The sequence below is a fragment of the Tachyglossus aculeatus genome, chromosome 14, assembly GCF_015852505.1.
Source record: "Tachyglossus aculeatus isolate mTacAcu1 chromosome 14, mTacAcu1.pri, whole genome shotgun sequence".
NCBI lineage: Eukaryota > Metazoa > Chordata > Mammalia > Monotremata > Tachyglossidae > Tachyglossus > Tachyglossus aculeatus.
In genome coordinates, this window is record NC_052079.1 from 49,207,457 (window position 1) to 49,223,928 (window position 16,472).

The following is a 16,472-nucleotide window of genomic DNA, read 5'->3' on the forward strand; positions in this document are numbered from 1 at the left end:
TGCCACAATCCACAACCTTTCTAATGGTTCTTCCGTTATCGTTGTTATCATCATCAATCGTATTTATTGAGCGCTTACTATGTGCAGAGCACTGTACTAAGCGCTTGGGAAGTACAAATTGGCAACATATAGAGACAGTTGTTATGGTCTGCATCCATGTAGCTGCTGGTCTGCCTCTTCCACATTTTCCCTGGACTTTTCCTGGCATCTGTGCCTCAGGTACCTCATCTATAAAATGGGGATTGAGACGGTGAGCCCCTTGTGGGACAACCTGATCACCTTGTATTTACCCCAGCGCTTAGAACAGTGCTTGGCACAGAGGAATTACATAACAAATACCGTAATTATTAGTATTATTAGCGTCTTCTCCAGAGAAGTAGTCCTCCTGATGATGAGTCCAAAATATGCTAATCAAAGTCATCTGGCTTTCCAAAGACCACTTTGGTTTAATCTGCTTCAAAATCCACGTATTCGTTTTTCGGGAGGCCCATGGTATTCGCCAACCCATTTCAAAAGAATCGGTGTCCCTTCTACCCTCATTTTTCACTGTCCAGTTTTCGGATAATAATAATCCTGGTATTTGTTAAGCGCTTACTATGTGCCAAGCACTGTAGATCAGTTGTGTCTGATCTGATCTGTACTCGGTCTGTAGATCAGATCAAGGTCAGTTGTGTCCCACCTGGGGCTCCCACTCTTAATCCCCATTTTCCAGATGAGGGAACCGAGGCCCAGAGAAGCTAAGTGACTCGCCCACGGTCACCCAGCGGACAAGTAGGACCCAGGTCCTCTGATGACTCCTGTGACCCTGCCACTGAGCCAGGCTGCTTCTCATCCACACAAGCGCTTAGTCCAGTGCTCTGCACACAGTGAGGGCTCAGGAACGCGGTGGCTGGGAACACCACCGAATTGACAAGGACCAGAATCCACCCCCCCGGGTGGCCCAAATCAATTCCTCCCTTCCAGGACATTGGTCAGGAGCCGCGGAGAACCCGCCCCCTGCCCAGCCCCGCTTCCCAACTCTTCCTGGCCTTTCCCCATTCCCATCCAAACGGCTTCCCACAGAGGCGGAGGGGCCGGGAGGAGAAGGGGCCTGGGGGTGGCCCAGCAGGGGAGGGAAGAGTCTCAGCAGCAACGCCCCCGGCCCTCCCCTTGCCACCGGGCGACTGGGCCCCGACGGGCAACGCAGGGAAGCCCCGCAGAGGCTACCAAGTTTCTCCCCCTCGGACCAAGGTAAAAAAGCCAACGGAAACTTGGGGAGTTTGCAAACGCGGGCTCGAGGCTGGGAGAGGCCGGGGGCGTTCAGTACAGTGCCCGGCGCGTCGTGGCTCGGAGTCAGGGGACCTGGGTTCTAATCCCGGCCCCGCCACTCGTCTGCTGGGCCTCTGTACAATGTGGGGGGTAAAACTGGGAGCCCCCACTGTGGGACAACCTGATGACCTTGTATTCATTCAGTCGTATTTACTGAGCGCTTACTGGGTGCACAGCACTAGACTAAGCGCTTGGAAAGTACAATTCAGCGACAAGTAGAGACAATCACGACCCGGCAGCGGGTACCCCAGCGCTTAGAACAGTGCTTGGCTCATAGTAAGCGCTTAGAGAAGCAGCCTGGCTCAGTGGAAAGAGCCCGGGCTTTGCAGTCAGAGGTCAGGGGTTCGAATCCCGTCTCCGCCCCTTGTCTGCTGTGTGACATCGGGCAAGCCACTTCACTTCTCTGAGCCTCCGTTCCCTCGTCTGTAAAATGGGGATTAAGACTGTGAGCCCCACGTGGGACAACCTGGTCACCTTGTATATCCCCCCAGCGCTTAGAACAGCGCTTTGCATATAGTAAGCGCTTAACAAATGCTATTATTATTAACAAATACCAATGCACTAACAAATACCATCATAATTATGATTGATCAACGAATACCGTCATAATTATTATTGATAAGCAAACGTTATTATTATTATTATTGGGGAAACGCGTCAGATGTTTCGGGGTGGGGGGGGATAAGAGGAGGGAAAAGGGGGAAGGGGGGCCACTACCCTCCCACCCACCCTGCATTCCAAGCTGTGGGAGTCGGGAAAATCCGATGAGGTCATTCTGTCCGGCTCCACTCCGGCCAAGCCAAGGACCTCCCCCCCCACCCCCACCCCCAGCCCCCAATTTCTCCCTCCTCCTCCTCCTGGGGGTGGGCCCAGGTCCCCCCCGAGGGGCAGGGGGCGAATCTGTTTGCTTGCCCTCCCGTCGGATTGGCCCTGTTTGGACTCTTGATCGATCGATCGATTGATCGATGGGGGTTTTAACCCTGTCCGGCTTTCCCCTCTGGGACCGTGGCTGGGGAGGGGAAGAAGGGTCGGGGGGGGTTAATCCCTGTACTGAGCACACAGTAAGCGCTCAGTAAGTACGATTGACTGAAGGAATGCGTGGGAGGTCGGTCCTCGCCCCCAAGTTGGCATATATATTATCAATCAATCAATCGTATTTATTGAGCGCTTACTATGTGCAGAGAGCACTGTACTAAGCGCTTGGGAAGTACAAACTGGCAACATATAGAGACAGTCCCTACCCAACAGTGGGCTCACAGTCTAAAAGGGGGAGACAGAGAACAAAACCAAACGTACTAACAAAATAAAATAAATAGAATAGATATGTATAAATAAAATAAATAAATAAATAGAGTAAAAAATATGTACAAACATATATACATATATACAGGTGCTGTGGGGAAGGGAAGGAGGTAAGATGGGGGGATGGAGAGGGGGACGAGGGGGAGAGGAAGGAAGGGGCTCAGTCTGGGAAGGCCTCCTGGAGGAGGTGAGCTCTCAGCAGGGCCTTGAAGGGAGGAAGAGAGCTAGCTTGGCGGACAGCTTGTACTTCCCAAGCGCTTAGTACAGTGCTCTGCACACGGTAAGCGCTCAATAAATGCGATTGATTGATTGGTTGATTGAGTCGGGGGGCATCCGAAGCCCCCCCGCTGACCCTCTGCCCAGATTGTATCAATCAATCAATCGTATTTATTGAGCACTTACTGTGTGCAGAGCACTGTACTAAGCGCTTGGGAAGTACAAGTTGTACTTCCCAAGCCCTTAGTAAGCGCTCAATAAATACGATTGAGTGAATGAATGAATTAGGGGAAAGAGGACTGGCCTAGGAGTCAGAGGTCGTGGGTTCAAATCCCGACTCCGCCACTCGTCTGCTGTGTGACCTTGGGTAAGCCGCTTCACTTCTCTGGGCCTCAGTTACCTCATCTGTAAAACGGGGATTCAAACGGGGAGCCCCACGTGGGACAACCTGATTACCCTGTGTCTACCCCAGCGCTTACATAATGATGATGATGGTATTTGTTAAGCGCTTACTATGTGCCAAGCACTGTTCTAAGCGCTGGTGGGGGGATACAAGGTCAGTTGTGTTCCACGTGGGGCTCACAGTCTTAATCCTCATTTTACAGATGAGGGAACTGAGGCCCAGAGAATTCATTCATTCATTCATTCAATCGTATTTATTGAGCGCTTACTGTGTGCAGAGCACTGTACTAAGCGCTTGGGAAGTACAAATTGGCAACATATAGCGCTTAGAACAGTGCTTTGCACATAGTAAGCGCTTAACAAATGCCATCATTATTATTATTAGAGACGGTCCCCACCCAACAACGGGCTCACAGTCTAGAAGCGGGGAGACAGGAGTGAAGTGACTTGCCCAAAGTAACACAGCTGACAAGTGGCGGAGCCGGGATTAGAACCCACGACCCCTGACTCCTAGGCCAGTCCTCTTTCCCCTAATTCATTCATTCACTCAATCGTATTTATTGAGCGTTTACTAAGGGCTTGGGAAGTACAACAAGTTGTACTTCCCAAGCGCTTAGTACAGTGCTCTGCACACGGTAAGCGCTCAATAAATACGTGGAGTCGGGATTAGAACCCATGACCTAGGACTCCCAAGCCCGGGCCACTGAACCACTCTGCTTCTGTATAGTAAGCGCTTAACAACCACCGTAATAATAATAATTATAATAATAATAATATTATAGGATAATGATAATAATTATTATTATTATGATCCCGCCTTCCTCCGCCCGTCTCCGCCCTTCCCTCCCCTGGGCTGGGCGAGGCGGTGGGGGTGGGGGGGTGGGGAGGGGGGGTTAACCCTCTCCTCCCCGGAGAGGTCGTAGGAAAGAAAGGTCCGTATCACACTTAAAACTTGGGCTAGTCTGAGGGAAACATTTATTCAGCCTCTTGGAAGAATTCAGGGAAGTAATTTGATTGTAAAATAGCATCACATCTTCCAGCAAGGGCTTGGGTGTCAGAAGGACCTGGATTCTAATCCTGGCTCTGCTAAAGACGTGTCTGCTGTGTTGGGCAAGTCACTTAACTGCTCTGTGCCTCAGTCCCCTCATCTGTAAAATGGGAAATAGAGTGCGAGTCCCATGTGGGACAGGGACTGTATTAACTTGTAGCTACCCGAGCATTTATAGCAGTGCCTGGCAGATAGTAAGCGCTTAACAAACACCATAATTGTTATAATTATTATTATTATGTGGGGATTGAAAATGTAAAGATTATTCTGATGACTTGCACCCGTCCACATGTTTTGCTTTGTTGTCTGTCTCCCCCTTCTTGACTGTGATCCCGTGGTTGGGTAGGGACCGTCTCTAGCTATCGCCAGCGCGCTTAGTACAGTGCTTTGCCCACAGTAAGCGCTCAATAAATACGATTGAATGATTGAATGAATGAGAGCATCATCCTCTGCCAGCTCGGATCCCTCCCCTTCCCGCCTGGCACGGCAGTCCCCGCCCGGGGAGGTGGCCCTCGGGGGCCGGATTCAGGCCCGGGGCCTTGCCCAGGACAGAGCGGGCAGGGTTGTTTTGCCAGCGGTGACCTCGTTTGCCCTCGGCCCGTGGGAGGGGAGCAAACAATTCACCGGAGGGGGAGACACGTGGCACCGGGGCCCCATAGCCTGGACACAGAGGAGGGGTCCATGCCAATGCTGGGGGTGGCAGAGGACCCCCACCCACCCGGGGATTCTGCCCTTTCTGCAGGGTGCACGCCCCCTCTGCATGCCTTTGCTCCCCCGAAAACACCAGCTGCTCCCGGGGGGCTTAACAATAATAATTATTATTATTATGGTACTTCATCATCATCATCAATCGTATTTATTGAGCGCTTACTATGTGCAGAGCACTGTACTAAGCGCTTGGGAAGTACAAATTGGCACCATATAGAGACGGTCCCTACCCAACAGGGGGCTCACAGTCTGAAAGATAATGTTGGCATTTGTTAAGCGCTTACTATGTGCAAAGCACTGTTCTAAGCGCTTGGGGGATACAAAGTGATCAGGTTGTCCCACGTGGGGCTCACAGTCTTAAATCCCCATTTTACGGATGAGGTAACTGAGGCTCAGAGAAGTTAAGTGACTTGCCCAAGGTTACACAGCAGACATGTGGCGGAGCCGGGATTCGAACCCATGACCTCTGACTCCAAAGCCCGTGCTCTTTCCACCAAGCCACGGTACTTGTTAAGTAATAATGATGGTATTCGTTTGTTAAGCGCTTACTATGTGCCAAGCTAAGCGCCAAGCACCGTTCTAAACGCTGGGGTAGATACAAGTTAATCCGGTTGGGACAGTCCCCCGTCCCCCATGGGGCTCACACTCTTAATCCCCATTTTACAGAAGAGGGAATTGAGGCCCAGAGAAGTGAAGCGGCTTGCCTGAGGTCAATCAGTCAATCAATCAATCAATCGTGTTTATTGACCGCTTACTGTGTGCAGAGCACTGTACTAAGCGCTTGGGAAGTACAAGTTGGCAACATCTAGAGACAGTCCCTACCCAACAGTGGGCTCACAGTCTAAAAGGTCACACAGCGGAGCCGGGATTAGAACCCCAGGCCCGTGCTCTAGCCACTAGAGAAGCAGCGTGGCTCAGTGGAAAAAGCCTGGGCTTTGGAGTCAAAGGTCATGGGTTCAAATCCCAGCTCCGCCAATTGTCAGCTGTGTGACTTTGGGCAAGTCACTTCACTGCTCTGGGCCTCAGTTCCCTCATCTGTAAAATGGGGATTAAGAGTGTGAGCCCCACGTGGGACAACCTGATCACCTTGTATCCCCCCCAGCACTTAGAACAGTGCTTTGCTCATAGTAAGCACTTAACAAATACCATTATTATTATTATTATTATTATTACTAAGCCACGCTTCACCGGGAGGGTGAAAGAGACGGGATCTGGGAAGTCCGGATCGTCCCAGAAGGCTGGTGGGGCAGGGCCTGGACGAGATCCCATGCTCAGGAGGAAGAAAGCTGGGCAGGGACGGTGCAAACAATAATCATTGTGATGTTAGTTAAGCGCTTACTCTGTGCCAAGCACAAGACTAAGCCCTGGAGTAGATACATTTGTCTCACGGTCTAAGGGGGAGGGAGGACAGGTATTTTAATCCCTATTTTACAGAGGAGGAAACTGCACTACAGAGAAGGGAAATGACTTGCCCAAGGCCACACAATAAGACAGTAGCAGAGTCGGCATTAGGACCCAGGTCTCCCGATTCCAAGTCCGGGGTTCTTTCCACTAGGCTATGCTACTTCTCCACTGATTTAGGAGGGAAGGCTGATGAGAATGGGAAGACGTCTACCCTAGTGGGATGTGAAAGCAGGGATTTTAGGGGAGTAGGATGAGAGTGACCTCTGCCAAGGCAGGGGTCAGACTGGGTTCAGGGGGTTCAGGGGTAGTCAGTCAGACAGTCAGTTGTATTTATTGAGCACTTCCTATGTGCATAGCATTGTACAAAGTGCTTGGGAGAGTACAAGACAATAATAAACAGGCACATTCCCTGCCCACAACAAGCTTCCGGTCTAGAAGGAGGAGACAGACATTAATAGAAATAAATAAATGACACAGATTTGTACATAAGTGCTGTGGGGCAGGAAGCGGGGATGAATAAAGGGAGCAAGGCAGGACAATGCAGAAGGGAGTGGGAGTTGAAGAAGTGGAGTAATAACAATAATAATAATGGTATTTATTAAGCGCTTACTATGTGCAAAGCACTGTTCTAAGTGCTGGGGAGCTTACAAGGTAATCAGGTTGTCCCACAGGGGGTTCACAGTCTTAATCCCCATTTTACAGATGAGGTAACTGAGGTTTTAGACTGTGAGCCCACTGTTGGGTAGGGACTGTCTCTATATGTTGCCAATTTGTACTTCCCAAGCGATTAGTACAGTGCTCTGCACACAGTAAGCGCTCAATAAATATGATTGATGATGAGGCACAGAGAAGTTACGTAACTTGCCCAAAGTCATACAGCTGACAAGTGGCGGAGCCGGGATTTAAACCCGTGATCTCTGACTCCAAAGCCCGGGCTCTTTCCATTGAGCCACACTGAGTACCTCTCCTGGACCCCTCTCATCGACTTCTCCCGCTCTCCCTACCTGCAGCGTCTGGAAATCATGTTTTCCCCTTCTGTTCTGTCCTGCTGCAGGCCCTAGTCTGCTGGAACTTGACCATTGACCCCAGCTCGACCCCGCTACCTGCCGGACCACTCACCTGGGCTGGGGAGAAGAGGAGGGCGGGTAGATTAGCGCTAAATCCCCCACCTTCTGCTCTGCCAGGGAGACACCGACTAGAATCACCAGCCCCGGTGTGCCCGGCTGCAGGAGGCACCTCCTGGGGTGAGCTCATGGGTCCCCAGCAGTTCTAGCTATAGGGGCCGAGTCGCCTCCCCAAGGGGGTGCCCAGCAAGAAGGACCGAGGAGCCAAGAGGGGCCACACTCCAAAGTGGAGGATCTGAGGCCAGAGGCGAGGCCGGACATCCCCCAGGACGCAGGCTGGCATGGACGTGTGGCGGCCCTGAGTGGCCCCAGAGGCGGGCACGGAGCTAGAGGCCCCCGCCCTGAGCCAGGCCCCGCCATGAGCTTGGGGAAGCTGCCCATGCTGGGCTGGGTGTCAGGGTCCCATGGCAAGCGGAAGCCCCGGGCGGAGTTGACCTCGGACATGATCAGCCCACCGTTGGGGGACTTCCGCCACACCATGCACGTGGGCCGGGGGGGCGACGTCTTCGGGGACACCTCCTTCCTCAGCAACCACGGGGGCGGGGGCGGGAGTGCAGGCCCGGGCGGACGCTCCCCCAGGAGCTTCCTGGCTCGGACGCTGCGGCACGTGAGGCGGGGGGGCGCCGCGCCACGGGGGGGCCTGGTCTCCGCCACCTCCTCTCCGGCTCCGCCTTCCGTCTCCCCCATCATCAAGAACGCCATCTCGCTGCCCCAGCTCCATGAAAGTGCTTACGACGGTGTCATCGGGAAGCTGAGCTTCGGGAGTCCTCACGGTGGCAGCCCCCACCAGGAGCACCTTGGCTACGGTGAGCCCGGGGGCTGGGTCCCCTGGTCTCCCCCTCCATCCCTCATCCCCTTTCCATTCCCTTCTCCCTGCCCAGCTGTGCCTTCATCATCATCATCATCAATCGTATTTATTGAGCGCTTACTATGTGCAGAGCACTGTACTAAGCACTTGGGAAGTACAAATTGGCAACATATAGTTTCCTTCAGTTTCCCCAGTGAGGACAGTGAGGGTGTAAGGCCCTCCATCAGGCCGGCTCAGAAAAGAAAAATCCTCTCGCTCCTGGGGTAGGCCTGCCTCTGCCCATGGGTGGCACTTGTTTCCCCCAGGGTGGGCGGGTCTTCCCCCAAGCTTTGCCCACCCTGCCCCATCCGGGCCTACAGGTCCCCGGGATTGGAGCGGGAATGTTCCCAAGGATCCCATTCTAGAGACACCCACCCCATTCCCCCTTCAGCAGAACATAGCCCACAGAGCAGAGGGCTGGACCGGGAAGAGGGCAGGGAAGGGATGGCATTTGGCGAGTAGGCACTGCCAGGAAGAGGATGGTACTGTTGGCACAGTGGTCTCTTCCTGCCCACCCTTAGCCTGGAGAGAGCCATGGGGCAATGCTGCCACCTCGTGGATTTGGGAGCTGCTGGGGTCACTATTTCAATTAATCGGTCAATACTTATTATTATTATTAATAATAATAATAATAATAATGGCATTTGTTAAGCACTTACTACATGCAAAGCACTTTCAAAGCACTGGGGAGGTTACAAGGTGATCAGGTTGACCCACGGGGGGGCTCACGTTTTTTTTTAAATCCCCATTTTACAGATGAGGTAACTGAGGCACAGAGAAGTTGAGTGACTTGCCCAAAGTCACACTGCTGACAGATGGCAGAGCCGGGGACCTCTGACTCCAAAGCCCGTGCTCTTTCCACTGAGCCACGCTCCTTCTCTTTATTAGGTGCTTTCTGTGTGCAGAGCACTGTACTAAGCGCTTGGGAGAGGACAGTACAATAGAGTTGATAGACCTGATCCCTGCCCTCAAGGAGCTTACAGTCTACAGGGCACAGATAAACATTAAAATAAATACACGTAGGGGAAATGAGAGAGTGGGCAGGGAATGTGTCTGTTTATTGTTGTATTGTCCTCTCCCAGTCACTTGGTTCAGTGCTCTGCACAAAGTAAGAGCATGATAAATATGATTTAATAAATGAATGATAAATATATAAATATTCTAGAGGTGGAGGTGAGGGGCATAAGCAGTACAGATAATAATAATAAAAATAATGGCATTTATTAAGTGCTTACTATGTGCAGAGCACTGTTCTAAGTGCTGGGGAGGTCACAAGGTGATCAGATTGTCCCACGGGAGGCTCACAGTCTTAGTCCCCGTTTTACAGATGAGGTAACTGAGGCCCAGAGAAGTTAAGTGACTTGCCCAAAGTCACACAGCTGACAATTGGCAGAGCCAGGATTTGAACCCCTGATCTCTGACTCCAAAGCCCGTGCTCTTTCCACTGAGCCACGCTGCTCCTCAGCAGCGTGATCCAATTGCATAGGTGATGCAGAAGGAAGGGAGAGTAGGAGAAATAGGGCCTAGTCAGGGAAGGCATTTTGGAAAAGATCTAATTTTAGGGATGGGGGAAAGGGGAGGAAGGGGGAAGAGAGTAGGGAAAGGGAAAGGGACCGAGGAAGAGGGAGGGGGAAAGTGTAGAGGGAAGGAGGGATTAAGGAGATGAGGGAAGAAGAGAGGGGAGAGGAAGAGGAAGGGTAGCACACAATGCAAGTGATAGGTGCTGCTTTTGTAAGCATTATTATTATTGCCATTATGATAATAATTGTGTTTGTTACGCATTTGCTGTGTGCCAAACACTGTACTAGGTGTGGAGGTAAATACAAGATAATCAGTTGGACACAGTGCCTCTCTTACAATGTGTTCACAGTCTAAAGGGGAGGGAGAACGAGCATTTAACCCCCATTTTACAGAGGAGCAAACCGAGGCACAGAGAGGGGAGTTGACTTTCCCAAGGTCACCCAGCAGGCACAAGTCTCAGAGTCAGAACTGGAACACAGGTCCTCTGACTCCCCATCCTGTGCTCTTTCCACTAGGCCACACTGCTTCCACTCTACCCCTTCTGCTGTGGGTTGGGTCAGCAACCGCACCCCCAACCGGCAACCTCCCAGCGTACCACCGCGATCCCATAAACGTGACCGGGCCATCTGGGGTGACCCAACCCCCTGCTCTTATTCTACTGTCCCTTTTCCCTCACAGGCCAGGATTCCCGGTTCCCTACCATCTCCAGCTTCCCCCGATCGGAAAAGCCCCTGGACAGAGACGGCTCCTTCCCCTCAGAGCCCGTGCTCCGCCGGTCCGACTCGCTGCTCTCCTTCCGCCTTGACCTCGGCCCCTCTCTCCTCAGCGAGCTCCTCGGCACCATCAGCTTCTCCGAGTCGCCCAAGGCCGGGGAGATGGTCCAGCTCCCCAACCCCAGCAGCCCCCCGGGGACCCCCCGGGCCCCAGGTGCCCCGGTGCAGGGGCACTGCCCCAATGGAGACTCGGCAGGAACGGGCTCCCTAGGTGGGGATGAGGCAGGACCCCCCCCACAGAGGGAGGGCGAGAGCGGGGCCCTGGACCCCGGGAGCAGGGGCCAGAGGGCCGAGGGCTGGGCCCCGGGCCGCCACTACAGCGAGATGGGTGCCCGGCGGGAGCTGGTCGAAGTGTTGCCCCAGGGCCGGGGTTCCTGGGAGAGTCAGGACGAGGGGCCATGGGGCCCCGGCTGCCAGACTGGGCCTCGGCCCATCCGGGACCTGGAGCAGGAGGAAGAGGAGGAGGAGGAGGAGGAGGAGGAGGAGGTGGAGGAGGTGGAGGAGACGCGGGCCAGATTCTCCGTCCCCGCCACCGTACAAGCAGACTCCTTCGAGTTTGCAGGCGAGGAGGAAGAGGAGGAGGAGGAGGTGAAGGTGTGAGCCAGCCAATGTGGGGAGGGGGTGCAGGCTGGACCTACCAGGGAGGACCTATCCCCTGGAGCAGAGGGTCTCAGTGAAGGGTGGGCCGTCCCTGGCTCCCTGCCCCTCCACTTCCTCCTACCCCCAGAAGAGAGAAGCTGGTCCTCTGCCCCTCTACCTGAGGGAGGCAGTAATGGAGGGGAGGGGGGTCTCTCATGAGGCTTGGAGAGATTTCCCTCCGGGGATGGGACTCTGAAGCTGGGAGTCAGAGAGAGGAGTCCGGTTGTTTTTTCCCTGGCCTGCTGCTCCCCAGCCCTCGCTCCGCCCGGAGATCTGCCCCATGGGGTTTCCCCAGTCCACCGTTTCCCGCAGAGGGAAACTCCTTTCCCACCTTCCCCAGGCCGAAGGGGGCCCAAGCCAGAGAAGGCCCTCAAGGAACTCATCTCCTGTGGCTTACAGGTGGGAGGGACCAAGCTGGGCGCAAGGGGAAGAGAAGTCTCTAGGCCGACCTGGGCCAGTGCGGTGATCTGAACCCAGGCCCTGGGCCAGAACTCCGCCCTCTCCATCTCCAGGGCCTGGGTCCACGGATGACTGTGAGGCCTTTGTGCCGGGGCCGCTGGACTGGGGAAGGGGGAGGGGCTGGCATTGTCTCCCCCACGGGGCAGTTGAGAGTTTGAGAAGGGAACACCCCTTCCCCCCAAAGCAAAGAACTGCTCCCCGGGGGCAGGAAAAGCAGCATCCCCCCAACCCCAGCTCTGCCCCCCGGGCCCCGGTTCAGTCTTCCTCGAAGCCGGAGAGAAGCCAGACAGCCCCTGGTCAGAGTCCTCCCCGGCATCCCTGGCCCTCTCTCTGGACAGCTCCCCGCGCTCCAGACCAAAGGTCAAACCTGACCTCAGCTGGGAGGCATGAACGCCCCCACTCCCAAGATCCCGGGCGGAGGCCTGATTAAAAAGGGATTTTTGATACAAACGTCTCTTGTGTGTTTGCAGCCACCAGCCTGCTTTCCCAGGCCTGAGTCGGGGGTCTCCCAGTCCACACCGCTGCCACTCCAACTCCACTCTCCCTCTATGATCTTTGCCCCAACTCTGGCAGCCCCCATCCTTGGCCTCCCCCTTCCCCTCTCTGGGGGCCGGTGCCCCTCCTCCCCTGCAATGGTCTATGCCCTCTCCTACTAGGGGTTGAAGGATGTGGCTTCAAGTTCTTCATCCTTTGACGAGCCCCACGCTGCACTCCCACTCCCTGGCCCTGACGCGCAGGTCGGGGGACCGAGGGGGCCCCCCCGGTAATGAGTAACTCCAGTGGAATGTCTGAGTCGATAAGAGGTGCAGTTGGTGGGTGGCTTTGGGGAGGGTGTCGTTGGGGCCTGGGAGACATGGATATGGAGGGGATCTCTGGGGGCTGGTCAGGGAGAGGAGAGGGGGAGAAATCCCTGGGAGGTAGGGAGAGGGGAGGGGTGGGTGTGGATGGTCTCTGGGCCCTACTCAGGAAGAGGTGAGGAGGGAATCTCTGGGAGGTGGGCAGGGAGAGGAGAGGGGTGGGGGTGGATGGATGGTATCTGGGCCCTGGTCAGGAAGAGGGGATGGGGCAGGTGACGGGGGAATCTCTGGGAGATGGGCAGGGAGAGGAGGGATGGGGGGGTGTCTCTGGGAGCTGGTCAGGGAGAGGAAAGAGGGCAGGTGAAACGAGGTCTCTGGGGTCTGGTCCGGGAGGTGGAGTGGTGGGGAAATCTCTGGGAGAGAGGGGAGGGTCTTATCTCTGCCTGGAAACTCAAGCCCAGACCTCCTGATGTTGCCCCCCAAGCCCAAGAGACTCCATTCCACCAGAGAGAGACACTGGCCATCCCCAAAATCCCCCAGCCCTAAAGTCTTGAAAGCACCCCCTCCCCCTCACTCCTACCCTGAGGCGGGGAGACGGGGCCAGGGAGAGGGAGAAGCAGGGTTGTTGGGGGACAGGTCAGATCTCGGGCCCACAAAAGGGACACAAGAGGCCGTTGGCCTGACGGGGGAACCTCTTTATTGCACCAAGGAGTGGGTCAGGTCCAGCCTCAGTTGGATTTGAAAGATGTGACCCTAAGGCCACCGTGGATGCAGAGGTAGGTGATTTGGTCATGGTTGTTCCTGTTGGGGAAGGTAACCTCGTGTCCATCTGGCAGCTTCACCCGGAACTCATCTCCCTGGAATTCCACAGTCAGCTGCAGAGACAAGGTTGGGTGGTGGTGGGGGTGTCCATTAAGCCCTCACTACACCCTCCCACTCTCACTTTGAAGGCAGATGGGGGTTATAATAATAATGATGGTATTTGTTAAGCGCTTACTATGTGCAAAGCACTGTTCTAAGCGCTGGGGTACATACAAGATGATCAGGTTGTCCCACGTGGGGCTCACAGTCTTAATCCCCATTTTCCAGATGAGGGAACTGGCACAGAGAAGTTGTGACTTGCCCAAAGTCACACAGCTGACAAGCGGCTGAAGTGCTAATGACAGTGCCAACCTCCTTTGGCTGTTCCCTGGGCTGCTGAGACTACTACTTCCGGGAGCTCTAGAGGATATGGCACCTATGTGGGAATATGCTCTCCCTCCCACAGAAGATGGGAGCTCAGATCAGCTTCCAGTTTGTCCCTGGTCCTTTTCTTGCCCGGTTCGGCTCTCTCTGGGAAGAGAGGCTGGTCCTAAGATGGGGCAGACAAGGGAGGCTGGACAGGAAGGGCTGCAGTTTGCAGAGTCCATTACAGGCTGAGTGGGGAGCTGGGTGTGATCGAGGGAATCCTGGGACAGAGGAGGGGAGAGCAATGACTGAGAAAGGGGCAAGAACTCGGGGAGATTTGGTGGCGGTGGGGGAGATCAGCAGGGGAACACCTTCCGAGACCACATCCTCCCCTGGATCTCTGACTCTCACCCGCAGCCTGAAACAATAGCAGTGATGATGTTGATGGTATTTACTAAGCACTTACTAGGTGTCAAACACTATCCTAAACTCTGGGGTGAATACAAAATATTCCAATGGGACACAGTTCCTGTCCCATGTGAGGCTCACGATCTATAAGAAGGAAGGAGAACAGGTATTTTATCCCCATTTGACAGATGAGGAAACTGAGGCCCAGAGAAGTTTAAGTGACTCAGCCCAGGGCCCAGAGCCAAACCAGACTCCAGGCCCGAACCTCTCGTCTGACATCTTCTCCATCACCCAGAGGCCTGACTGCTCAGCTTTCATCATCCATTTGCCCTCTGCCCCCTCGGGGTCCTCACCTTGACCTCTGACCCCGGAGAGAAGACCAGGTGAGTGTCCCGCTTCTCATCTTCCCAGCGGCCCTGGGAGCGGGAGTTGCAGACGATGGCTGCCTCGGAGAAGCGTGGGTTGAAGTGCAGCCCCAGTTCGTCGGGGCAGCGGCCGAGGTTGAGCACGAAGCTGCGGGAGCAGAGCTGGGGGTCGCCTGGGGATGGGATCCAGAGGACCCCCCACACACACACCATTCTGGCTGCTCTCTGGGCCCCCACCCCTTCCCCAGGGAGACCCGGAAAGTCTGACCCCTTTTGGGAAAGGAGGCTGAGGCTGCCGGGTCTACTTGGGACCACTGAGGCTGTGGTCTGGGTCGGGTTCTTCTGCTGCATCACCCCAAGGCTCAGGCTCAGACTCTGCCTCAGTGGACGCTCAATCATTGACCGTGATGCCACCACCAATTACTATGTGCCAAGGACTGTACCCAAGGCTACATTACACACAACCCAAGCAGATTGGACACAATGACAGTGGAGGAGGATGAGGAGGAGGATGAGGGTGGAAAAAGCCCCTCCCTCCCCCCAGCCCTTCCTCCCGGCCACCCCCTCCAGTCCCCCAAAGAATTCCTGGGTCTTACCCATCCGCATCATTGGCGATTTTCCCCTTGATCTTCAGGGTGTCCCCTGACTTCAACTCCAGGTTCAGGATTTCAAACTTCTGTCACAGAAGGAACCGGGGACCTGAGACACAGCATCTCCTCTCCCCCAGGCCATTCTTACACTAGACTGTGCCCCTCTTCCTTTCCCCCCTCCTCCCCAACCCCCTCCTCCACAGCAGAGGAGCAGAGGGGATTGTTCAGAGAAGGGACAGAAACTCCCCGGAGGGATGCCCAGGAACAGGGAAGGACAGAGACAGTGACAGGAAGGTTGGAGGTCAGAGGCAGGGAGGGGAGAGAGATAAATGGCACTAGGCAGAGCAACTAGAGAGAAGTCAGGGAAATAACTGAGGGTCTCAGAGAGAAAAGAGATTGGAGGCAGTGGTGGAGATGAGGCCAGAGGGACGCAGGAATAATCTTTCTCACCGACATCTCCCTCAGGGTCTGGGGACAATAACTGCCGTGAGCTCTCTGCCCCCTTTTTGTGAGCTCGAAAACAAAGGGGATGGAGCTTATGGATCCAGCTGGGTTTGGCAGTGCATTACCCATTAACTTACCCATTACCCATTAACCCGTTGCAGCAGCGAGGCTTAGTGGAAAGAACACGGGCTTGGGAGTCAGAGGGTGTGGGTTCTAATCCTGACTCCACCACTTATCAGCTGTGTGACTTTGGGCAAGTCACCTAATATCTCTGTGCCTCAGTTACCTCATCTGTAAAATGGGGATTAAGACTGTGAGCCCCACGTGGGACAACCTGATTATCTTGTATCTACCCCAGTGCTTAGAACAGTGTTTGGCACGTAGTAAGCACTTAACAAATACCATCATCATTGCTATTATTATTATATGGGACAGGGACTGTGTCCAATTTGATTAGTTTGTATCTTCCACAGTGCTTTGAACAGTGTTTGACACATAGTAAGCGCTTAACAAATACCATCATTATTATGACTGTAATTATTCTAGGAGTGAATCAAGCCTGACCTGGTGAGCGGTGTCTCTCTCCCCTTCGTCCCCCTCTCCATCCCCCCCATCTTACCTCCTTCCCTTCCCCACAGCACCTGTATATATGTATATATGTTTGTACATATTTATTACTCTATTTATTGATTTATTTTATTTGTACATATCTATTCTATTTATTTTATTTTGTTAGTATGTTTGGTTTTGTTCTCTGTCTCCCCCTTCTAGACTGTGAGCCCACTGTTGGGTAGGGACTGTCTCTATATGTTGCCAACTTGTACTTCCCAAGCGCTTAGTACAGTGCTCTGCACACAGTAAGTGCTCAATAAATACGATTGATTGATTGATTGATTGATTGATTGATTGGGGTTGGTTCAGAGAGGCCAGCGAGGGGGAGGCCCTGTTTG

At 54.1% G+C, this 16,472-nt stretch overlaps 2 protein-coding genes across 2 annotated transcripts; one reads left to right on the forward strand and one right to left on the reverse strand.

Annotated features, from left to right (window-relative positions):
* Positions 1-1,060: 1,060 nt before the first annotated feature.
* On the forward strand, positions 1,061-12,190 carry CDC42EP1 (CDC42 effector protein 1). The gene is made up of 3 exons (XM_038756915.1): positions 1,061-1,230; positions 7,443-8,318; positions 10,559-12,190. Exons 2-3 carry the CDS (start codon positions 7,871-7,873, stop codon positions 11,251-11,253), a joined length of 1,143 nt encoding a protein of 380 aa, XP_038612843.1. The 5' UTR covers positions 1,061-1,230; positions 7,443-7,870; the 3' UTR covers positions 11,254-12,190.
* A 1,032-nt stretch (positions 12,191-13,222) lies between these two features.
* LGALS2 (galectin 2) lies at positions 13,223-15,592 on the reverse strand. Its single transcript, XM_038756766.1, has 4 exons — positions 15,529-15,592; positions 15,085-15,164; positions 14,477-14,636; positions 13,223-13,423 (listed from the first exon to the last, which is right to left on the reverse strand). Exons 1-4 carry the CDS (start codon positions 15,532-15,534, stop codon positions 13,277-13,279), a joined length of 393 nt encoding a protein of 130 aa, XP_038612694.1. The 5' UTR covers positions 15,535-15,592; the 3' UTR covers positions 13,223-13,276.
* Between the last annotated feature and the right edge of the window lie 880 nt (positions 15,593-16,472).